Source organism: Erythrolamprus reginae, chromosome 1, assembly GCF_031021105.1.
Source record: "Erythrolamprus reginae isolate rEryReg1 chromosome 1, rEryReg1.hap1, whole genome shotgun sequence".
Classification (NCBI taxonomy): Eukaryota; Metazoa; Chordata; class Lepidosauria; order Squamata; family Dipsadidae; genus Erythrolamprus; species Erythrolamprus reginae.
Window position 1 is genome coordinate 315,632,015 of NC_091950.1, and position 25,939 is coordinate 315,657,953.

Sequence of the window (25,939 nt, forward strand, 5' to 3'; positions counted from 1 at the left end):
GGTCCCGCCAGACGACATTGTTTAGTCGACGGGACCCGGAGAAGGCCAACTCTGTGGGACCTAACCGGTCGCTGTGATTCGTGCAGCAGGAAGCGGTCCCGAAGATATTCTGGTCCGGTGCCATGAAGGGCTTTATAGGTCATAACCAACACTTTGAATTGTGACCGGAAACTGATCGGCAGCCAATGCAGAGTGTTGGAGTGATATGGGCATACTTGGAGAAGCCCATAATTGCTCTCGCAGCTGCATTCTGCACGATCTGAAGTTTCCGAACACTTTTCAAAGGTAGCCCCATGTAGAGAGCGTTACAGTAGTCGAGCTTCGAGGTGATGAGGGCATGAGTGACTGTGAGCAATGACTCCCGGTCCAAATAGGGTCGCAACTGGCGCACCAGGCGAACCTGGGCAAACGCCCCCCTCGCCACAGCTGAAAGGTGTTTTTCTAATGTGAGCTGTGGATCGAGGAGGACGCCCAAGTTGCGGACGCTCTCTGAGGGGGTCAATAATTCCCCCCCCAGGGTAATGGACTGACAGATAGAATTGTCCTTGGGAGGCAAAACCCACAGCCACTCCGTCTTGTCTGGGTTGAGTTTGAGTTTGTTGACACCCATCCAGGCCCCAACAGCCTCCAGGCACCGGCACATCACTTCCACTGCTTCGTTGACTGGATATTATTATTATTATTATTATTATTATTATTATTATTATTATTATTATTATTACATTGAAATTTCAAAGCCATTATCAAAATAATATTGAAAAATAAGGCCAGTACAAGATGGTTATTTCATAGTCAAACCTGCAACTCTTTTTCTTTCAAAAGGGCTAAACTCAAGTCAGGTCTTGTAAAGATTGTGCTTTATTGTGGGGAAAAAACCACATTAATCCATTATTTGCATGAAGAAACAGGCTTGATAGTTACTTTCTCCCCAACCCCACCCATAACTGGCAAACCTTCACCAAATGGCATGACAGGGATGGGCAGGTTATCTGGCACTGTTAACAGATGCATGTTTCAAGATCGATTTCCAAGCAAGGCTTCAATCACATGGCATAATAATCATCATAACCATCATATTCATCTACAGTAATCCATCAATTGGAAAATATACTCTCAATCCTTAAAACTCCTGCGCACATTCTAGCTGATTTAATAAATACTCCATTGGATTCCTCCACATACAGTCCATTCCTTTCGGCTTCTATCTTTTCGCCGTGGTCTTTCCCCTTCATTTATTGGCCCGTTTCCCTTAGATTTGGGGCAGAACTCCAAAAGGAATTCTTCCAGTCTGAACTTGCATCGAGATTTGCCACATACGTCCAGCGTTTATTTGCCTACCTGCCTCTCACTCGCGCATAAACAGTACAGAGGATCTGGTGGAACCGCAACTCACCTTTCCGGCCTAACCCAATTTGCGCTTCACCCTCACGTCGCGGCGAGAGAAAGGAAAACGTCCACTAGGAGAGATTGGGCCGCTAATCGTATTAGGAGGAGGTTTGTTTTCTTTTTAAACCCAAACTCCCCTCCCTTGCTTACAAGGGCCCGGCCCCTTGTAAGACATCTGGAGGAAATCCACTCCCCGTTGTAAATAACAAGAGAGGAAAGGCGGCTTTCCTAAGTCCGAAAGCGAGGTTTTAAGCGCCTCCTCGTTGCTGTCGCAAATCCAGCCTCTGGAGCCGCGCCTCCCTCCCTCCCTTTCCTTTCACTTGCTCTTTGCTTAGCGCTGTCGCCAAGGCCTGGCAAGGCGAGAGAGGAAAGGGGTGGGTGGAGGAGCGAGCGGGCGGGCGGGGAGCCCAGCATTGCCGAGGGAGCAGCAGAATCAAAACAAGCGAGACACGCCTTTCCCCCTGGCTTGCATTTGCGTCTGTGGGCGCGCGCGAGCGAGCGTGTGTGTGAGTGAGAGTGAGCGTGCGTGCATGCGACAGGGCCGCGGTGCGTGTGTGTGTGTGTGTATGTGCTGCTCCGCCTGACAATGGAGCTGCAATAGGCGGGGGTCGGCTGGGGTAGCAGCAGCAGCAACAGCAGCACCAGAGGCAGCGGCGCTGCCACCAAGAGCTTCTTCCGCCTCCTCCTCCTCCTCCTCCTCCTCCTCCTCAGCCTTCCCGCTGCGACCCGCTCCTCCTCCTCCTCCTCCCTTGGCGATGCCGAACCAGAAGAGTAACAAGGGCAAGAAGAACAAGCGCGCTAACAGCAGCGGGGACGAGCAGGAAAATGGAGCCCTGGCCGCGACGGGAGCTGCGGGCGCCGGAGGAGCCCTGGCCGCCGTGGCTGCGGTCGGAGCAAGCGGGCCCGTGGCGGCTTCAGGAGGCGGAGGAAGCTCCGCGGGAGCGACGGCGGCCGCCGCCGCCGCGGCTTCTTCGGCTTCGGGCGACTCCAAAAACGGTAGGAAGCAGCCTACGGGACAGAGATGGAAGAAGGAAGAGAGCGAGCGTGCGCCGTGCAGTCACCAAACTTAACTCGCTGCCTCTTCTTCTTTTGGGGGGGCTTTTTCTTCCCTGCTTTACCGGATGGGCAGAACCGGAGGGCCTCCCCCCCCACACCGCTAGTGGGGGAGCCGCAGGGCCTTCGATGGCGCAGCAGCCCTCGGTTGAGAGAAGCGGAGCGGGGCCAGCATGCAGATGAGCCAAAAAGGAAGCGCGGCCCTTTCTCTTTCTTGGCTTGAGTTGCGCCGCCAAGCGCGCACGGGCGCGCGGCCTGCCACCAGGTCTCTCGGGAGTGGGAAGTTCGAACGCCTCGGCCGGGCTGAAAAAAGGGCCCGCTTAGCCGGACCCACGTGCCCCCTTCCCAGCTCTGTCGCTCCCCCCGAAGGGTCGTGTGGAGACACGGTGGTCCCACAGACGGGCTCTGCATAAGCACCGCGTCGCGTCTCCCCCCCCCCCCCCTCCAAACGTTGCATTTGCGGTGAAAGGAGAGCGTGTGGGTTTTTTTTTAGTACCTTCTGACGGATTTCCTACTGTCTCTTTCTTCGCCCCCGCAACAAGCTAATTTCTGAGGGAAATTGGAAAACTATTTTAAAAGGTTGGAAACTGTCATTCTGAAGGAGCGAGAGACGCGCCTCCTCTACTCAGTGTAATCTCATCGGTTCGCTTTTTTGGACACAAACAGCGAACCTAACCAGCCAGGTTACATTGAGTAGAGCAGTGTTTCCCAACCTTGGCCACTTGAAGATATTTGGACTTCAACTCCCAGAATTCCCCAGCCAGTGAATGCTGGCTGGGGTATTCTGGGAGTTGAAGTCCAGATATCTTCAAGTAGCCAAGGTTGGGAAACACTGGAGTAGAGGAGGCCCGTCTCTGGCTCCTTCAGATGACAGTTTCCAACCTTTTAAAAGACCAACCAGGCGAGAAAAAGCTCATCCTGTGGTATAATGTACATAAAAGTGACCTCAAGTAAAGGTGTAAAAAAAGGCAAGGAAGCACCCCCCCCCCAAACTATGTATCTATTAACTTTCCTCAACTACCTAATTTTGTCATCTGGATCTTCCACCTTCAATTATGTATTTTCCTCCAATTTGATCAACCTTACTTGTCTTGTATACATATTCATTTTCTAACCAATCATCATATTTTGATTGAAAATATGTTCTGATAAAGTTGGAGTCTCAGTAACTCAGACTCAGCTGGGTAGGAAGTGTCATATGTTCAAGCCTCTCTTCACTACTGTGAAGAGAAGGGTAGATTTTGTTCATGTGCATGGCTGGTAGTATTTCCCTCATTGACCCCTCAATCTTTCTGAAATTATTGTATTCCCCAAGTACAGATTTAGCAGCGTTCCACACAGTTGGGAGCTTAGTGTCAGCTTTATTCAGATATCAGAGTTATAAGGACTAGATGTTTCTATTTTTTTAAAGACCAACAGATTCTATATTTGCCACAGGATAGTTTGCAGGATAGCAGAGCTTAGTTGCAGCTGTGCCTTCGTCTCACTTTTATGGACCTGCCTACTACTTAAAATAAAGTGAAACAAAAAAAATTGTCCTCTCTGCTCTTCACTCTCTACCGAAATAAGTTAGAGAAAGAGGAGGAAAAAACTTCTTAATAGTTTTTGTGAGCCTTGCAAATGCTTTAGCTTCCCAGTGACCTTTTTCTCTTTAAATTCAGCACCTGTTTTGTGAGCGTAGAATATTAGTACCCAATATTTTTTTTAAAAAAATGGCATGTGTGAAACATTTCCCTACGTTCTTTTGGTAGCTGCCAGGTTAGGGTTTTTTTAAAGAAAATATTATTTTTCTCCACTATACATCCATACATATACTTTAATTGATAGCTAAATATACATAGTTATACATTTCTTCAATAAAACATAAACCAACATCCTAATTAGCACCTTTTCTACTTTTTATAACCCACCTGGATTCCCCTTTATTTCATATCCTCTCTTTCTATCTCCCTCTCTTCCCTCTACCTTCTTTTTCTCCTCCTTTCCAACTTTCCTATTTGCCTCCTCTCACCTTCTTCCCTTCCTTCTCCACTTCCTTTTCTTCCTTCCTTGTCCCTTCCCTGAGTGTATCTAGTCACAATCCATCTTATAGTTAACAGGCAGATAACTTGTATCCCTAAATTCATTTAATTATTGGTGCAACACCCCCCCCCCCCCGTTATTCATATCTATGCATATATCTTATATTTTCCTAGGTATATTAATACTATTTTAATGCTGCCTCAACTACCTAATTTTGTCATCTGTATCTACCACCTTCAATTATCTATTTTCCTCCAATTTGATCAACATTACTTGTCTTCTACACATATTCATTTTCTAACCAATCATAAAATTTCCCTCATATATTGTAGTATTCACAATCTTCCTTATCTTTATTTTTCATTGTCAATCTATTCATTTCTGCACAATCTAGTATTTTTTTTAAAATACCTCTTCCTTATCTTTATTTTTCATTGTCCATCTATTCATTTCTGCACAATCCAGTATTTTTTTAATTACCTCCCTTTCAGAAGGGGCTTTTGTCACTTTCCTTTTTGCACAAATGCAATTCTAGCTGCTGTGATTACATGAATAATTTAATATGTATTTTCTTTATTAAATTTCTCTGGTAATATAACCAGCAGGAATATCTCTGGTTTCAATTCCATATGTTTTTTCAAAACATTGTCTGTCCATATTTGAATTGAACTCCAATGCACTTTGGCTTCAGGACATGTCTACCACATATGATTAAAAAAAATGGTATTTGCTGATATTTCCAACATTTCATAGATTTATCTTTTCTGGTGACATTTGCCATCTAAAAAACATTTTATACAAATTTTCTTTATTTTCTTTATGGCTGTTGCCATTGTTAATTTATACTTTCTTTCCAAAAGCTGTTGCCATTTATCCAGTTGTATAGTATGATCAAAATTCCTTGCCCATGTAATAATAGTTTCTTTCACTTGTTCTTGCTCTAAATCAATATATAATTAGTTATAAAAATTTTAAATTAGGTTTTCATCTGTTCCTTTTAGTATTTCATCTAATTCTGTCATTTCTAAATTGATACCCTCCACTTTAATATCTTTATCATATCTTGACTGCAATTGCATTCTCATGTACCAATCTGTCCTTATTCCTTGTTTTTCCAATTCTTGAGTGGAATTCCCACTTTTAGGATATCTTTATATCGTGCAATATTTCCCCAATTAAGTCTATTCGGGTAAATTAATGCTTCTATTATAGATAGCCAATATGGTATTTTCAAATAATGCTTTTCTTTTATCTTTTCCTACACTCTGTACAAAGTATGCCTTATACAATGTCTCTTGAAATAGCTGTATATTACTTCTTCCATACCATAAAAATGTGTGCCATCCTATCTGTAAATCATGTCATTCCAAAACCAAAAGTCTCTCATCCATGACTGCAGCATCATAATATGACTCTCAATTTGGAAGTCCAAATCCACCTCGTAGTCTTGCATATTGCAGCATTTTATATTTATCCTTGCCTTTTTTCCTTGCCATATGAACTTCAATATCATTTTATTTGCTTCTTTCAAACTAATTCTCTAATGTTATTGGTATTGTTGAGAATAAAAACAAATCGTGGCAGTATGTTCATCTTAATTAATAAAATTTTATTTACGGTCAAAGACCATCAATATAATATTAATAATAATTAAAAGGAAAAAGAACAGGAAACAGGACTTTTGACTGAGCAACCAAGATTGACCCATTGTAACTATACAAGAGATGTACATATCTCGCTATGAAGGCACACATTTGCAACAAATCCCCGCTGCTGCTGCGCAGAATCTGGCCACCTGGCCATCTTAATTAATGATATTCTTCCCAACAATGATAATTGAAGATTATTCCATTTTTCCAAATCTTTTTCAATTTGTTTCTTTAATCTATAATAATTGTCTTCCTTAATTGTAAATAAATAAATAAATAAATAAATAAATAAATAAATAAATAAATAAATAAATAAATAAATAAAATAAATTGTCGTACATCTACCTGTTAGATGAATCCCTAAATATTTTACTTTTTTGTAGTCTGCGCATTTAACTTCCCAAATAATTACTTTTTTTTGTTTTTTATCATGTTTTTCGCTAAAAGTTTGTTTATCTTTATTAATTTTTAATCCAGCCACCTCTCCGTATTTTTCAATTTGCTAAATTAATTTAGATCCAGTCTTAATGGTGCTTCCACTATGAATACCAACTTATATGTGAATGCTTGTAGTCTGTACTCCTCTCCTTTAATTTTCATTCCTTTTACATCCTCACTTTGTCGCACATTTCCAGTTAGTACTTCCAGCATCACCACAAATAATAATGGTAATAAAGGACATCCTTGTCTTGTTCCTTTCATAATATCCACTTTCTCTGTCATATCTCCATTCACTAATACTTGGGCTGTTTGTTTACTATAAATTGGGTTTAATTACATTAATAGTGTCAGGGTTCCCAATATCTAATGTTAAATCAGAGTCCGAGGCAAAAGTTTCCTCAAAGTTTTAATTTATTCCTAGAGCCATTTTGGTATATCTGTTGGAAACCGGAATCTGAATTCCCAGAGTTTCTCCTTCCAGTTTAAAGTTCATTTATCCCATACCCACAAGTTCATCACTTGGACCACTCATCTTCTGCCAATGGGTCAGTACACTCCCATCTTCTTCCGGGCAGGTGCTGGAAAAAGGATGGCCTTGAAAATCTAAAAAGAAAATGTTATGACTATCTCTACTTCCTCATGCAATCGCCCCTCCCAACTTTCCACAGCAGGAAACATTCCAAAAGAATATGTCATAATGTGGCAGGCCAAAATCTGGCTTCGGCCTGACAAGCAAATCTGGCTTCGGCCTGACAAACAAATCTGTTTCCAAAATCCATAGTTTGAAGTTGCATTGTCACAAATTGCCATTTCACATTATCAAATGCTTTCTGTGTATCTATAAACCATTAGTTCTCAACCTTTCTAATGCCATAACCCTTAAGTTCCTCATGTTGTGGTGACCCCCAGCCATAAGTCTAGCGTCAATTATCCCAACAGAGCTTTAAGCTGATTTGCGGGAAGGTCGGAGGACACCTCCACTATAAACGCTTGATTGGTCGGATTGTAAAAATATGTTCCAAAGCGCCAGAATAGAAGCTTTCGTTCCTAAAACCATGGGAAATTTGTATTTTCCCATAGTCTTAGGCGGGCCCTGTGAAACAGTTGTTCGACCCCCAAAGGAATCCCGAACCCCAGGTTGACAACCACTTCTATAAACATTAAAGCCACTTGTTTTCCAGGATGTTGTTTATAACATTCTAATGCATTTAAAATAGTTCGCATATTGTCTCTAATCTGTCTATTAGGTAGAATTCACTTATACATTTTTTTCAGTTTGTTTGTTTGTTTATCAGATTTATATGTTGCCCTTCTTTGAGGACTCGGTGTGGCTTACAACATATAAGAAAACAATGTACATCGAAATCTAATTAATTAAGTTAAAAGTTAAATCTAAAAAACAGAAAACCAATTAAAATGCACACATATCCATTGTCAGAAAACTCACCATACATTCATCGGCCAGTGGGCAGTATCTAATAAATCAAAGCCTGGCAGCATAGTCTTTAGGCTCTTACGAAAGGCGAGGAGGGTGGGGGCAGTACGAATCTCTGCTGGCAGCTGATTCCAGAGGGCCGTGGGCCCCATAGAGAAGGCTCTTCCCCTAAGCCCCACCAAGTGACATTGTTTAGTTGAAGGAACCTGTAGAAGGCTAACTCTATGGGACCTAACCAGTCGCTGGGATTCATGCGGCAGGAGGCGGTCCAGTAAGTAATCTGGTCCTATGCCATGTAGGACTTTAGAGGTGATAACCAATGCTTTGAATTGAGTCCGGAAATCAATTGGCAGCCAGTGTTGACTGCGGAGTGTTGGAGAGAAATGGACATGTCTGGGTAAGCCCATAACTGCTCGTGTGGCTGAATTCTGCACAAATTGTAGTTTCAGAACACTCTTCAAAGGTAACTCCATGTAGAGAGCATTGCAGTAGTCGAGCCTCTAGGTGATAAGGGCATGGGTGACTGTGAGTAGAGACTCCCTGTCCAGATAGGACCGCAACTGGTGTACCAAGCAAACCTGGACAAACGCCCCCCTCACCACAGCCGACAGATGATGTTCCAAGGAGGACGCCCAAGTTGCAAACTCTCTCTGAGGAGGTCAAAAGTCCCTCCCCCCCGGGTAATGGACAGACAGATGGAAGTGTACTTGGGAGGCAAAACCCACAGCCACTCCATCTTGTCTGGGTTGAGTTTGAGTCTGTTAGCACCCTAAAAGCCTCCAGACACCAGCACATTATTTCCAGTTTAAAATATTTACCATTATTGATACAAATATTTTAAAGTCTGCATACAAAAGTAGATCTATAATTATAGATCTATAATTTTTAATTTTCTGTAAATCAGTCTCTTCGGTATCAAAGTTATAAATGTTTCTCTCCATGATTCTGGTATCTTAGCTTCTAATAGCAGTTCATTACATAGTTCCAGCATCACAATTGCTAATGTTTCTTCAAATGATTTATACACCTCTGCTGATATCCCATCTGGTCCTGGATTTTTAATTTTTTTGGGTTTTTTTTATTACCTCTATTAATTCCATCATTGTTATTTTCTCCTCTAGCAAATTCTTATATTTTTCTGATATTTTGGGTAGTTCTATTTCCTCCAAATATTATTTTATATCCTTCCCAGTTATTTTCTCTTGTTTATATAAGTCCTCATAATATGTCCTCGCTATCTTCTTTACTTTCTTATTTCTATGTTGTAGATTCCCATCAGTATCTTCCAATTGCTTAATCCATTTTTTCTTTTTCTTTTTTCATTTTATAGGCTAACCATTTCCCTAGTTTAATTGCATGTTCAAAAAAAACGTTTAGTCATTTTTATTTTCCTTGCTACCTCTTAATTTTCTATCATATTCTATCATATTCATATAAAAATATAAATTCATTATATTTTTAATCCTTTTGTTTTGGGTATATTTTTGAATTTTATTTTTGTAATTTCTTATAATCATCTTCTAATTGTTTCTTGTCATACCTTCTTTGTTTTTGTTTATTTACTCATATATCTCATCACCAATCCTCCGATATATGCTTTTACAATTTGAAGTGAAATGTCACTCTTTCTTTTTCAAGAAAAAATTCATTTTCCATAAGTTGTTGGAATTCTTTTTCATTCAATATTTCTTGATTTAAAGTCCATCTACTTCTTTTCTTTTGACCTTTCCAAATAATTGTAATCAGGTTATGATCAGCCCACATACCAAGTTTAATGCTTACATTTTGTACAATTGCTAATAAATCTGTTGACATCCACCAACATATCTATTCTTGACCAGGACATATGTCTATTGGAGAAAAATGTATATTGCTTCTTTCATAGAAACTTCCCCCTTCATGTGTCAAATATATTTAATTCCTCTACCATTTTGGTAATACAGTATCTTCCTTAACTTCTTACTCTTTTTCATTGTCTTATAGTCCAATTCCACCTCTACTATAACATTAAAGTCTCCCATCATGCAAATATTATCTTTGTCTAATTCAATTATTTTAGCATATAACTTAGAATAAAACTTATTTTGGCGTTCATTTGGTTCACAAATTGCTACTAGTAATGTTTTTTTATTATTCAATAATATTTCAATCATCAAAATCCTTCCATCTTTATCTGCATATTTGGGATTCGTTTTTTTCTGTATATATAATACAATTCCTCTTTTACTTTGATCTGCTAATGCTGAATATAAATCTCCAAATTTTACACATTCTCCAAATTTTACACATTATTACATTGTCGTCTAGTAGTTACTTTCTATATCCATTTTTAGTTTTCCTTTTATTAAATAAATCATCTGACCCAGGTGACTTCCTCTCCTTTCTTCAATTCTTTAAGCAGTGGCCACCCCAGCTAATGGTTGCCTCTCAGCTGAAGGTTGGGAGGCTGCTGTCCGCACCCTGGGAGGTCTGTGCTTCCCCTCAGGCGATTGATCCATGCCTCTCCTTGTCACCTCTCCTACAGAGAGGTTCTGGCTCGATTTCTTTGGATTTCAAGCACCCTACAGCTGGAAGTTTTGGGGTTTCCCTCAGAGCAGAAAAACAACGTACCCGCTGCAACCCTTGGCTATGCCCCCTTTCAGCTGGCAGGTTAGTTTTGTGTGTTTGTGTTATAAGAACACAAAAAAAAGCTTTTTTGTTTTGTTTTGTGTTTGAAAAATATAATGAGAAAATTTTCACCAGAGAATTCTTATTTTCATGCCAGTCCTTGCTGGAATGTGCAAAACACTGCAAATACATGGGCAAATAATCATCTCTGAGGAATTTGAAATAATATGTGTTTTGTCTCTGTGTATGACAGTGAAATAGAGGAAATGCATCTGAAAATGCTGTCTCCTGTTCCTAGCAAAACAAAATTTAAATTCTGCAGTCTCCTAGGAATAGCTTCTGGCACAATCCTGCTAGTGACGAAATATAGCAATCTGATATTTTGTACTAAATTTAGGACACATGCTGATTCTCAGCACATTTGGATCAGATCTAATAATGTATGGATAAGTATTTTTATATCTTAGTAAGGATATATTCTCAGACATTGGCACCTTATTTTTAACCAACAAAACGTAAAAAGAGTGTGTAAAAATATTAAATCTGTATACAGTATGCTGTTAAATATTTTAAAATCAGAAGACTCAGGGATTCTTGGCTAATCTTCAAGCAGTTGTTGTCTGTAGTCACTGTAGTCAAACTCTTTTTAGTTTGAAAGATGTTATTGTAATATCTTTGATATAACTGGTACTTTTACTGTTTAATTTTATGAGTAATTTTATAGAAGAAATAGACTGAAATGTGGCCAACATGGCTTTGAAAGATACAGGAAAGTCATCAAAATACTTGTGTGACTCCTGCACACTTGATGGAACCTTGAGAATTCCATATTGCGTTCTGCAAGAAGCTGCTACTTTTCATAATAGACAAAATAAAAATATTGTCATAAAAATATTTGAAATGGAAATATATTAAAAACAAATCAGGAGGAGATTGAATCCATTTGCTTCCCCAAATATCTTGATCTCAAAGACCATGACTCAGTACGTGAAGGAAATTACTATATTTTTTCTGGAACAGACGTATATTTTTAAAAAATGATTTATTTTTTTTTGAGTGCCTTTTAAGTATTATGAATTGTATTTATAGAGGAAATGAGGAAGTATGTCCTTGCTGTAGATCTAGAACCTGATTAGTGGGAAGGTAAACTGGATCAAAGTTACTATAAATTTTATCTTGCTTAATTACTTGAGAGAGAGTTGTAAAAATACATAACAAGTACAAGTTTGAAATAAGAGTTTCAATACATAATGAGACAAGTGAGATAAATCAGTGTTATTATCTTCTTTAATGTTGCTGTCCCAAATATTTAACTTTTCATCAAATGTATTACTTTTGATTTCTGTAGGAATATATTGTACGATCTATATTTCTTAAACCTAGGAACCTAGGAAGATATTTATTTTTTAAAGAGTAATTCTTAATTTTCAAGAATAATTAATTTTCTGTATTTAAATGAACACAGTTCTAAAAACTCATGTGTCCCTGAAGTAACTTGTGGAGAATGGAGTTATACAGTAATATGATTTAATTTCTTTATTTGGAAATTATAGTTTTGTATTTTATTAGCTCAAATGTAATTTATATGTGCAGCTACTTGCCTAATCATATATTTAGGCTGATTATAATCTCTTAATTAATCTCTATCCAACCCATTTCCCATATGGGTTGGATAGTTCCCATATGGGTTGGATAAGCTCCCTTGCATATGAAAAGTTTGTACAGTATGTCATCTAATAGAGAGCAATGACTCCCAATGATTTTTTTAGCCATCCCCCACATCTCTAAAACCCTGATTCTTCTTTTTGAATTGCATTACTTTTAAAGAGACAGTATCAGAAAGAAAATGATGTGTGCTTTAATTAATAGCAATGTGAATTACAAAAACTTGTTCAAAATAATTTTTGAAGCATACATAGGCATGTCAACTAAATATTTGCAAATGGTTCAAAAGTAGTACAGGCCTTTGAAATGGCTGCACCGACATGTTGGAGATACGTTGGAGTAAAGTGAGCATGTGAAGACTTGCTAATTTTTTCATCAGAATTCTTTCATTCTATTGCAAAACTGAAAAAATTCCAAATAAATAACTTTTTCTTGTATTTTCGATGAAATAACCCAGACCTACAATAGTTGATTGTATAAATTACATAAAAAATGCTTTCATTGTTTATTATGTTACTTGATTTTATTATGAAAATTGATACATATTTTTTATCACAAACTTTAATATAAAGCAATTCCTAAGTTATATAATGACTTATGTAACTCTGGTATTATGCAAATTGGTGAGACTATCATTTGTGCATGAGCAGAATGCCATGTAATCCCATGTGCAAAAAACGGTTAAGACAGATTTAAGATGTATTGCTAATTTCATGATATTGAAAACAGAACAGTTTAATCACAAAATTATTTGTTCAAAGTGAGTGATTCAGCTTTGGAATGTTGTGCTTTTTACTTGGTACAGATTGATCTTGGCATTTCAGAAGTGACTTACACTTTTCCTGAAATATATCATAGGGAACAGGAAATTGGTTGAATTACATTTCCAGCCTTTGCAAAATAGACTTGGAGAGCTTTTGTAAACATTAGGTCCAACAGTTAAATGGTTTTCTAGGGTAGAGGTGCATAGTAATATGTCATATACTGTATATTGTTCCCCCAAAGGCTTTGATTGGCTAGATAGAACCCCTCCAAAAGTAGCTACAGCTTTTGCAACTGTTTGTCTAATGGAAGAGGGAAATTATTACTGTTATATGTAATATAAATAAGTTGACCAACAAAACTTTAACCAAAATGCCGTGAAAAGTGCCACCTGAGGATAAACCAACCTTTGGAATTTTAGTTATTTTAATTTTAATAATTGAGTAATCCACAAGTGGCACATTTTTCAGTTAAAAATGTAAGAGTTTGTTTATTTGTAGATGGGTTTATAGTATATATGAAAATAAATGGGATACACAGGCAGTCCTTGATTTATAACTTCAATGGAGACTCACATTTCTATTGATAAGTGATACATTTGTTAAGTGAGCTTTGCCCCATTTTATGATCTTTCTTGCCACAGTTTTAAATGAATTACTGTAGTTGTTAAGTTAGTAACATGGTTGTTAAATGAATCTGACTTCCCCAATTGATTTTGCTTATCAGAAGTTAATAAAAGGTGATCACATGACCCTGAGACGTTACAAGTGTCATAAATAAAAGTCATTTTCTGATACATGTGGAATAATCACAATTGTTGTGATGGTGAATCCAGAGCATGATACCATGGTCTTTCAAGACTGAAGGAGGCCAATGTAATTAATTTAAATATAAAATGTTTAGTTATTGGTTCAATTTGAAATGCAGCATCAAACCTGCCTATCAAACGTGACTTTACTGCAGAGCATAGGCATTCTCTTGCTTCTCTGTTCGATGTTTATTGAAAAAGCACATTCTCCTCCAAAAACAAAAAAAAGATACAGTAGATTAAATTAAGTGAGAATACATTGTATTTAGAGTGCACAGATTTGCCTAATAATTTATGAGAATGAATTTGTGAATTTGTCAAAGACCGAAGATAAAACTACCCTAAATTGTGCATTGCCAGAATATACATTTGGTAAACTAAATTTTGATATGGGTGCATAAGTGTTGTATCACATGATTCTTGACAAATGTATATTTTATTTTATGTACGTTGAGAGCATATGCACCAAGACAAATTCCTTGTGTGTCCAATCACACTTGGCCAATAAAAATTCTATTCTATTCTATTCTATTCTATTCTATAAAGAGTGATTAATGTAGCAGCTGAATTAAATCTATGTCACCTTGGATGCATTTGTTGTTAGTTTATTTTTTGTTGTTGAATGGTTAGTCTGCCCAATTCCAAAATGACTCGATGGTTTCACAAATTAAAAGAAACAACGTTGTATAAAAACAGCCATTCTCTGGAGGACAACATAACTTCTTACCATATTACAGCTGATTTAAAGAGGCCGCTCCCAGCTCCTAAACCAAGGCCTTTGGAGAAAACCAAGGTTTTAAATGTAATCAAGGTAATTTGTGGCTGGATGATATTCTAAAGTTTAGATGCTGTCACAGGGAAGTTCTTTCTTGGCACCGTTAGATAGCATTGTTTAATTGATGGGATCCAAAACAAACTGACTATACAGGCCGGATGGTATGACAGTTCAGAAAGTAGATAGTCCTCCAATTTGCTAGACCCTGTGCTAGGGCTTTATAGATAATAACCAGTACCTTGAATTGTACCCAGAAACCATTTGACAAACTGTGCAGTTTCTAGTAGCTACCTTATATTTGCATAGGAAGGGTTATCCCATCAGTGTTGGTGTTAACTTTGTATAGTTTCTGAGTAATCCTAAAGGGCAGTCCTGCCTAATGTTTATTGCAACAGTCCAATGTTGAGGTGACAAAAGCATGACTGACCATAAGGGGAGGGCTCTCAATCAAGAAATAGGCACAACTGTGACAAAGTTGAACCTATGCAAAGGTATCTCTAGCCACACTTCAAACAGGAGTTGAGAATCCAGGAAAATGCAGTAGTCCCAAGCGTGGCAATGTATTCAGAGTCAAGGTGTATCTGAACTGGGAAGGCTGAGCCATTTGTTCTTGCTAGGGTTTAATCTGAAGCTATTCGCAACCATTTAGGCCACAATAGCTATGGGGCAAGAGCTTGACAACAATACAGTCAGGACTGATAATTGAGTATCATCTTCATATTGATGTTACCTGATCCTGATCTAATGAAAGACCTCCCCCATCGGTCAGAGTTTCAAGCTGTGAATCACTTTACAATTCACGGGCTTTGGGATTGGGGCTTTGGGATTATGGACCCTCTACTCTCAAACCGCCAGTAGAATTGGCTGTGCAGAAAGGAGAACTGCCAAAACACTGAGCTGTCTACTGTAAACAGTAGAGGGAATGGCCTTGAAGAGCCACTGCCAAGATAACAGTCAGATAAAAGAGATCTGAGTGTGGGGCAGGAATGTAATTTGAGTAAATGTCTCGGACAAGATACTCACTCACATAGGACCAAACTACCCCCAAGACCGCCTTCTGCCGCATGAATCCCAGCATCCAGTGAGGTCCCACAGAGTTGGTCTCCTTAGGGTCCTGTCGACCAAACAATGCTGGCTGTCAGGACCTAGGGGAAGAGCCCTGTCTGTGGGGCCCTGTGCCCTCTGGAATCAGCTCCCCCAGGAGATTCGCACTACAAGAATATAATACAGGTAGTCCAATTCTGACCTGCCTTGGAGGCTAACATCAACTTCCTATAGCTAGTCCAGAAGGACGGATTCAAAAGCCATAGAGATCTCTGCTTGGTTTAGGACACTGACAAGGGCTGCTGGTGCCACTTTAGTATTGTGTCCAAATTTGAAGCCTGTCATTTGATGGGAGGAAATACATGAAGTATTGATATATTTTATTTTGTTTTCAATACCAATATAAGAAATAGAAAGAGATTATAGTAGAGGAAGAATTAATTTTTATGGCTAGAACTGACACATAAGGAAAATGACTGAACAAAACTAAGAACTTAGCACATATTATGGTCCATTCCAGAAGAAGCTGTAGTGGTCCCACTCTTCTGTTTGAAGAACCTAGATCTGAGCAGTACAATTATCTTGGTTTGAATATTAGTGAAGGGACCTGGTATGTGATAGGCATTTAATTTATAGGGAAAGCAGAAGTCTAATGTTCTTAGGAGCAGAATTTTCTCAGTCCTATTCCTGACTGGATCTGCTTATGGCATGAGAGCCTCAATATTAATATGCATTCTTGCATTGGTTTTCTTTGGGAATTATATAAAGGAAAGAACAAATGAAAGGGTTGAGCAACTTTTAAATGATTTGATGACTAATCACTTAGCAAAAGAGAAGACCTAATGGATCGCAAATGTTAAGCTAGAACTCACATTACTTCTGATCATTGGCTAGATTGTGGAAGGATGACGCAACTCAGAAACATTTTAAGAGGTTCCGTACCCATGGCAGAGAATAGAGAGAAGAAAAAATTTAATTCTCTCTGAAAATGGGAGAGACGTGTAGACTAAAGTATTTGGCTTGGGCTCTTGGCTCTGGGGGCAGGGCCAATGGCTGAGGCTGTTGAAGGCCCCAGGCCTCTACTCCAAGCCCAGCTTCTGCATTTCAACCAAGTGCCTCTATATTAGGCAGCCTAGATGGAGGAGGGGCGATCAGGTGTGGGGATTTGGCAGAATTTTTCAGCAGTGCAGCTGGCTACTTCAGGTCTAGCCTTGATCTCGCTGCTGCTGAATGCAAGACCAGGCTGAGGCTAAGGTTTTAAGAAACAGTAAATTTACACCACACTATGGACTCCAATTTCATGTGTAGCCTGGGCTGGACCTCTCAGCACCTTCTCCAAGCCCCTTTGGCACCTGCGGTTCCTTACCCTGGTACTCTTATCTGTTAAATAACTCACAATCCCAATCTGGAATGCCAGGATTACCACTTTGTTAAGCAAAGTGATTATGTGATGTCTCACTTAATTACTTCATTCAGCAACTAAGATTCTGGTTCCAATTGTCATAAGTCAAGAACTATCTATAATTCCTTTTAAAGAGCCTTTTAATAAGCTATTTATGAACTCTTCTAATTTAAACATTTTCAGATTAATTATTCTTTCAAGGATATCTAATTTTCTTTCAGACTTTAAGGCAAGTTCCAGCTCATTTTTACTGAGTGTTATAATGAAGTGATTGAACAGGGCTTGGCTATAATAACACTCTTTTGGGGGGGAAAAACCCTCCAGTTTATTCACCAAAACTTTGCTGTGTTTAGGTTCTGTAGTGTACTTTACCTAATTATATCTCTAGTCATTATTATTCATTTGCCATGGGAATTTTATGTTTTAGTGAGTGACAAGTATACATAGATTTGATGGAGTTTCTGGTTACTTGAGCTGCTTGTTCCCAAATGTTACTTTTCAGAAGTGATTTGTGTTACAAGTCTCTGATGGTGTATGGCTGGATAGGGCTGGGATACATTTTAAGTCTTTCCTCTTATTTTGTTGCAGTTTAATGGTTTTTTTTACATTCATTTCCTGCTTTGTGATTATTCATGAGTGTGATTGTAAGCCATGTTGTTTGTCAGATAAATCCAATGGTTTTTAACCTGGGCGATATCACCCCCCCAGGCTATTCGTTTTTCAGGGGGGTAATGGAATAAAAAGGGTGATGGGAGGGGGGGCGAAGGAATGAAAAGGAGGTGATATGGAGTGATTGAGTGAGTAGTTTTGAGGATACTGTTGAAACTTTTTCGTACAGTGAATCACGTGTATATCAGAAGACGTTCTTTTTCTTTTTTCTTACACTTTTTTGTGTACTCTTTAATTTCCCTCTAGTTCTTTAACCTGGGTACTGTATATCAGTGATTTTCAACCTTTTTTGAGCTGCGGCACATTTTTTACATATACAAAATCATGGGGCACATTGAGCGGGGGGAGTGGGGGGGCTAAAAAAGTTTGGACAAAACAAATTATCTCTCTCTCTTCCTTTCGCTCTATTTCTCTCCCTCTTTCTCTCTTTTCCTTCCTTCCCCTCTCTGTCCATCCCTCTTTCTTTCTCTCTTCCTTCCTTCCTCTCTTTTTTGGTCTCTTTCTATCTCTCCCTCCTTCCTTCCCTGCCTCTCTCTCTCTTGCTTTCTTTCTCTCTCTCTCTCTTGCTTTCTTTCTCTCTCTCTCTTGCTTTCTCTCTCTCTCTTTCTCTCTTGCTTTCTTTCTCTCTCTCTCTTGCTTTCTTTTTCTCTCTTGTTTTCTCTCTCTTTCTCTCTTGCTTTCTCTCTCTCTTTCTTACTGAGCTTCGCGGCACACTTGACCATGTCTCGCGGCACACTAGTGTGCCACGGCACACTGGTTGAAAAACACTGCTGTATATAATAAAACTTGCATAAATCCTAATGCATCAGTGACATTGTCTAAATCAGGGGTCCCCAATTTTGGCAACTTTAAGCCTTGGGGATTTCAACTCCCAGAATTGAAGTTTGGGAGTTGTCCACAAGGCTTAAAGTTAACAAGTTTGAAGATTTCTGGTCTAAACTTTAAAGGTAATGATAGAAGGAGGATTGTCATTTGTGACTTCTTAAGGACAGAGAGATCTAATTGGAAAATAAAAGAGAGGTTGCCCTCTCCTTGAGTTCTTTGCAATAAGATTGTGGATGGAGGATTTAGAAACCACTTCAAGGGAATCAGCAAGTGCCCAATTCACCAGTTGCCTAACTGTACTGCCAACAATTGAGGAACCTTTTGATCATATGCAAATACTCCTGGAGCTTAAAAAAGTATCTGAATAAGAAAAAGGGAAGCATGCAGTTTGAAATGAGGATACTATTTGTTTCTTTTAGTTTATTTCTTCAAGACAGATGTTTTGCTGATAAGGGATATTAGAAGCACTAACTTTCGACTTTAGGGTTCTTCACCCCACTAAAGACACATATTAATAGCTCCCATAACTAAGGTCATAGAAAAAGGTTTGTTATTGTGCTGGTATTTAAATGTTCCATGGATTTGTAATAAGAAAGAGAAAGTAGCAGGAATGGACAGAAAGTGGGAATCATTGAAGATTACCTACATTTAAAAATGTGACTCTAATGTCTAAACAAAGTTTCCATTTTGAAATAACAGAAAATACTTGTAGTTTGGGGTTTTAGATTTTGGCAGTGATTTGCTCTCTGGGCTTGCCCTTTAATTACTGAATGTTTTGTTACCAGGCTAGGTAAAGGTTGGAAGTGGGAGTTTTGTAGAAGTACACTGCTCAAAAAAAATAAAGGGAACACTTAAACAACACAATATAACTCCAAATAAATCAAACTTCTATGAAATCAAACTGTCCACTTAGGAAGCAACACTGATTGACAATCAATTTCACATGCTGTTGTGCAAATGGAATAGTTGTGCAAATGAAATATTCAGTAAGAATATTTCATTCATATCTAGGATGTGTTATTTGAGTATTATTATTATTATTATTATTATTATTATTATTATTCCCTTTATTTTTTTGAGCAGTATATATTGTCCTCATTTTAACTCATTATATAGAAACATAGAAACATAGAAGACTGACGGCAGAAAAAGACCCCATGGTCCATCTAGTCTGCCCTTTTACTATTTCCTGTATTTTATCTTACAATGGATATATGTTTATCCCAGGCATGTTTAAATTCGGTTACTGTGGATTTACCAACCACGTCTGCTGGAAGTTTGTTCCAAGGATCTACTACTCTTTCAGTAAAATAATACTTTCTCATGTTGCCTTTGATCTTTCCCCCAACTAACTTCAGATTGTGTCCCCTTGTTCTTGTGTTCACTTTCCTGTTAAAAACACTTCCCTCCTGAACCCTATTTAACCCTTTAACATATTTAAATGTTTCGATCATGTCCCCCCTTTTCCTTCTGTCTTCCAGACTATACAGATTGAGTTCATTAAGTCTTTCCTGATACGTTTTATACTTCAGACCTTCCACCATTCTTGTAGCCCGTCTTTGGACCCGTTCAATTTTGTCAATATCTTTTTGTAGGTGAGGTCTCCAGAACTGAACACAGTACTCCAAATGTGGTCTCACCAGCGCTGTATATAAGGGGATCACAATCTCCCTCTTCCTGCTTGTTATACCTCTAGCTATGCAGCCAAGCATCCTACTTGCCTTTCCTACCGCCCGACCACACTGCTCACCCATTTTGAGACTGTCAGAAATCACTACCCCTAAATCCTTCTCTTCTGAAGTTTTTGCTAACACAGAACTGCCAATGCAATACTCAGATTTAGGATTCCTTTTCCCCAAGTGCATTATTTTACATTTGGAAACATTAAACTGCAGTTTCCATTGCTTTGACCATTTATCTAGTAACGCTAAATCATTTACCATATTACAGACCCCTCCAGGAATATCAACCCTATTGCACACTTTAGAGTCATCGGCAAATAGGCAAACCTTCCCTACCAAACCTTCCCCTATGTCACTCACAAACATATTAAAAAGAATAGGACCCAGAACAGACCCTTGTGGCACACCGCTTGTAACCTGTCTCTGCTCAGAATACTCGCCATTAACAATAACTCTCTGATGTCTTGTGTGCCAGTATGGCCAGTGTGATCATGTGATTGGCTGTTTGTTTGATGCTGCATTTAAATTCTGAGAAATTGATTGGTTCTCTTGAATGGTTGTTCGAATGATCTGGTTACTTATATGCTGGATCTAGGGTTTCCATATCCCCCCCCCTTCTCTGTCTAGTTACTTCTGCCCTGCCCCTTATATGTTAATTCAGTTTCCATCCTTTTCTTTTTCCTTCCTGTATAAATTACTTTTCCCTTTCCACATTTCTACACCCCCTTTTTTCTTTTTTCTTTCCCATTTGTACTTTTCTGTTGGAAGAAAAAAGCTTGTACGTTGTATATTTCTTTTTGTGAATAGTTTATGCATGAGAGAGCAGATCCGAATCAGTTAATTCTATAAATGGGGTACCTTATTTTCCAAGCAATTAATTTTAATCATTAAAGTAGGCAAGTTGATTGGCTCAACATGTTCATTCTGAATGGCAGATTGTAACTATTCTAAGGATTTTAAATTCATCTGGCTAGCTTTCTAAAAGGTAAAATACAAGTACTGTATTGTATTCTAATTTTTAATAAAAATCATAATTGTCCATTTAATTATAGACCAATTTTATATGTGTAGCTGCTAAATGAAATGTGAAGCATTTATTTCTTCAGATTAGAAAATGGTTGTCCAAAATAACAATTATAAGAAAAAAACTAATTAAAGAGTTTAATGTTCTTCATTTGATCATTGTTTCACATTGGCTTAAAGAGTTAATGTATGGGAATATGAAATAAAAATGTTATGTTGCTTGGTTGACTTCACTGATGGCAGTTGACTTTGATTAACTTATTAAATAACTCCAGTGTGGATCAGTATTGTTCGATCTTAATATAAAATTCTATTCCAATCATAATTTATAAATGAGATGATAATATAATGGTCCAGCCTCTGTCACTATTCCAGTCATTATCAAGTAGACTTTATTCTTGTACCACTGTTTTTTAACATATTTATTAATGACTCAGTGTGGAGAGCATCATCTTTATTTCTAGTTGAAAATGTATGAAAATAAGATTTACAGTATTATTACTTTAGATTCACATGCTTCACAATAATTTGAGTAGGTGATTAATCTTGCTAATTATGCTATGCAATTCATTAGTAATTAAGTATGAAAAAAATAAGGATTTTCCAATCAAAACATTCCAAGTATATGTAGATAATTGATTCTCATTTTATTGGTCTGGGTGTCGCATATTGTTACCGTTAATCTGTGCTTTCTTAAAATGATTGTTGTGGAATTTCAAATGTTATGTTCTTGTTTTGCGGTTTGGGAGAATTGGTTATGCTTCCAGGTATTATGGCTAAATACTTATAGATGAATTTGTAACATTCTCTCTAAAACATTTTATCATATTAGAAGGTTTAAATTACTGAAAGCTAACCTACTAAGGCTTTGCGCTTAGAAATCTTTGTTAATCAAAAGATGTATTTCTCAACCATAACAGTTATTGAAGTTTTACAAATACATCAGACCATTTTAATTTTTGACTCTGGAATATAATTTTTTAAAGAAAAGTAGTTTTGAAGAATATTTACATGTTGGTAGGCTTGCCCTAATACATATTGATATTTTTTGACTCATCCACATCAAAACCTAATTCAATAACTTCTTAATAGTATACAATATTAATATTAAAATAATATCATTGGTAGTTAATTTTTGGCTTAATATTGAAAAATACTACAATCGTGCAATTACCAGAAATAAGTTCAGGTCTATACTACAGTCTTAAAAACACATATCTAGGCAGCAATATGTTAACTACTTTATTGCTATTAAATAAAAACCTGTGATAATTATGCTAGTTATGATTTGTTCTGAAAACATTGTAATAATATATCTAATCCATTTTGTAAGAAATAAACTAAACAAATAAACAGATTTCATAACTTCAAGCTTGGTGTTTTAAACAAAATATACTGAATTATCGTATTTTTTGGAATATAAAATGCTCTGGACTATAAGATGCAACTACCATTTTTGGGGAGGAAAAAAAATCTGCCTTTGCCTCCCAGCATCTATCTAGTATTCATCTGGTCCATTTGCCGTGGCACATTCAGTGCTGTCATGGCCTGTTCACTGCTGCCATGGCTCATTTTCTGTGGCCCATTTGCCATGCCCATTTGGCGTTGCTGTGGCCCATTCAGCAAGGCCCCTTTGGTGCTGCTCATTTTCCATGGCCTGTCATTGCTGCTGCAGCCCATTTGTGATGCCCATTTACTGCCCCCAATGCCCACTGCCTGGAACTAGCCAAAAATGTGATGCGTGGAGGCCAAAAATGGTGTGTGCAGAGGCCAAAAATGGGTTAAGGGTAGAGGCCAGCAGATTGGTGGGGGGGCTTTTCCAACATTTGGTGTATAAGACGCACCACAATTTTCACCCACTTTGGGAAGAGAAGTGGGTCTTATTCTCTGAAAACGATGGTATACCGGTAAGTATTATGGACAAGCAAATAAAAGTTTACTCCATTAGACTTCCTCGGCTCATTTATAAAGGAAAATAATAGGGACATGTGGAATCTCAGTTCACAGCATAGTTTAAATGTACTACACAAATGCTTAGAACTCTTGGATTGTAGTTTAACGTAGTTCTCTTATACTAAAATAAAGATAGCAAGTAGTTAACTTTGAATCATGCAGCTCATCTGTCTCTCTTTTCTGCATTCCACAGAAGCACCTTGTGCTACACCACTGTTGTGTAGCTTTGGACGGCCTGTTGACCTAGAAAAAGATGACTACCAGAAAGTTGTTTGCAACAACGAGCATTGTCCTTACAGCACTTGGATGCATCTTCAGTGTTTTTATGAATGGGAGAGCAGCATTCTGGCTCAATTTAATTGCATCGGAAGAGCAAGGAGTTGGAACGAGAAACAGTGTCGGCAAAATATGTGGACCAAGAAAGGATACGATCTTGCCTTCCGCTTTTGTTCATGTCGATGTGGGCAAGGCCATTTAAAAAAAGACACAGATTGGTACCAAGTAAAACGAATGCAAGATGAAAAGAAGAAAAAATCAGGGTCCGAAAAAAGCAGCGGAAGATCAACATCTGAGTCTTCAGAAGATCTTAAAAAATGCAGGTCTGCTAACAAACCACAGAAAGGTTTAAACCACGATCTCCAACGACGCCATTCGATGGATAGGCAGAACTCTCAAGAGAAAGGCACTGCTAGCGGTAGCTATGCAATCCGTTCTCCCTGTGGTTCTCCTGGACAGTCCCCCCCTGCAGGCTACTCTGTTCTTGCCCCCACCCATTTCAGCGGACCCCGCTCTTCAAGATACTTAGGAGAATTTTTGAAGAATGCCATTCATCTAGAACCTCATAGAAAGAATATGGCCAATAGTGGTATGTTTAGAAATGCTCATTTTGATTATGGGACATCTGGGTTACAAGCACATAGATCAGGACATTTTGATGCTCCAGTACAATTTTTGAGAAGGCTTGATCTATCTGAACTCCTTGCTCATATACCTAGGCATAAATTGAACACTTTCCATGTCCGTATGGAGGATGATGCCCAAGTGGGCCAAGGAGAAGATTTACGGAAATTCATTCTTGCAGCACTCAGTGCCAGTCATCGAAATGTGGTCAACTGTGCGTTATGCCATAGAGCACTGCCTGTATTTGAACAGTTTCCACTGGTAGATGGAACCTTGTTTCTTAGCCCATCAAGACATGATGAAATTGAGTATGATGTTCCCTGTCACCTTCAAGGTACAGGTTGTTTTTATTTTTGTTTTGTTTTATTTATTAATTAAATTTATTGGCTATTACTTAAATGGCATAACTGAATTCTATAATTTCTATTAATATCTTGCATTTTTGGAAGGCAGTCTACACTGGCCTTTTCCACCCTGTGCATTATTCTCAAGCGTGTGGAATTCAGTTTCCTGAATTTCCAGCCAGCAAAGCTATTGCTGAAAAATGTGGAAATAGTCATGCAATGTGAAGATGTTCAGATTGATGAAGGTTAGTACAACAGGCCATAATAAATGCCTAATACAATTTCAACTTCTGTGGGATAATAGGTTGGCAGAAAAAATATAGTTTTAGTAAAGAATATGTGTGGATTTGATTTACATCAAGTTGATATAAATCATGATTTAAATCACGATTTAAAACACTAGTAAAAAGGCTTCATTTAAATCAACTCGATTTAAATTATACTTTTAAAGAGCACCTCTGACCTGCTGTTGATTCACTGACAGTTCCATTCACTTGAATGGAACGGCTGGTGATGTGGGGAGATTCTTATTCCCCAAAGCACCTGAGGGCAGGACAACAAATAGCAGATGTATAGTAACAAATAGCAACAAATACCAATATTCCTCACAAGATGAGAGACGTGGAGGGCAGCAGGTGAGTGGATGCCTACTTAAAGGTGTTGCCATGATGGAATTGCAGAATGTTCTTTAATATTATATTTATAAGCTGCTCAGCCTTTCTAATGCTGTGACTCCTTAATACAGTTCCTCATGTGTGGTGACCCCGACCAAAAGTTAAGCGCCAATTCTCCCAACAGAGCTTTAAGCTGATTGGCAGGAAGGTCAGAGGGACACCCCTATTGTAAATGCCTGATTGGTTGGATTGTAAAAATATGTTCCGAGACACCAGAATAGAACCTTTAGTTCCTAACACCATGGGAAATTTGTCTTTTCCCATGGTCTTAGGTGACTCCTGTGAAATGGTTGTTTGACCCCAAAGGGTCCTGACCCCCAGAGCTGGTGGTACATATGCATTTCTTTTCAAATAATCATACAGTTTGTAGTGTGCATAGATTTGCAAAACAATGGGATAAAGAAATATTCCTGAATTTGTTTTATGATTTATCTAATGATTACTATGCATGTTATCTCAGCTTGTGTAGAGCTTGGATTCATTGAATGAGTTTATCAAAAATGTTAATATTGCAGAATATACAGCCTCATGCTACATAACTAAGCTCCATTTCATGCTGAATAACTAAATCATTAATGCATCTTTACTCCAAAAGCATTGGAGGCAAGTTGTTCCGCTGATTAATTGTTCTAACTGTCAGGACATTTCTCCTTATTTCTAGGTCGCTTCTCCTTGATTAATTAAATTTCTTTTCTTTTTGGCAGCTGCCCACATCTTTCTGACTCATAATATGCTTATATTTACAGGTGATATTTTACAGATATATACTTGGAACTTAGGCAGAAAAAAAATTGCTGGAGGAAATTTTTGTATTTTTTCA

At 38.2% G+C, this 25,939-nt stretch overlaps 1 protein-coding gene across 1 annotated transcript in view; it reads left to right on the top strand.

The window, feature by feature from the left end:
* Window positions 1-1,800: 1,800 nt before the first annotated feature.
* Window positions 1,801-25,939, top strand: part of HECA (hdc homolog, cell cycle regulator) — a 38,866-nt gene continuing 14,727 nt past the window's right edge. Inside the window, exons 1-2 of the mRNA XM_070733632.1 lie at window positions 1,801-2,382; window positions 23,395-24,435. Coding sequence (XP_070589733.1) covers window positions 2,142-2,382; window positions 23,395-24,435 — 1,282 coding nt within the window. The 5' untranslated portion in view covers window positions 1,801-2,141. The remainder of the gene's footprint in view (window positions 2,383-23,394; window positions 24,436-25,939) is intronic.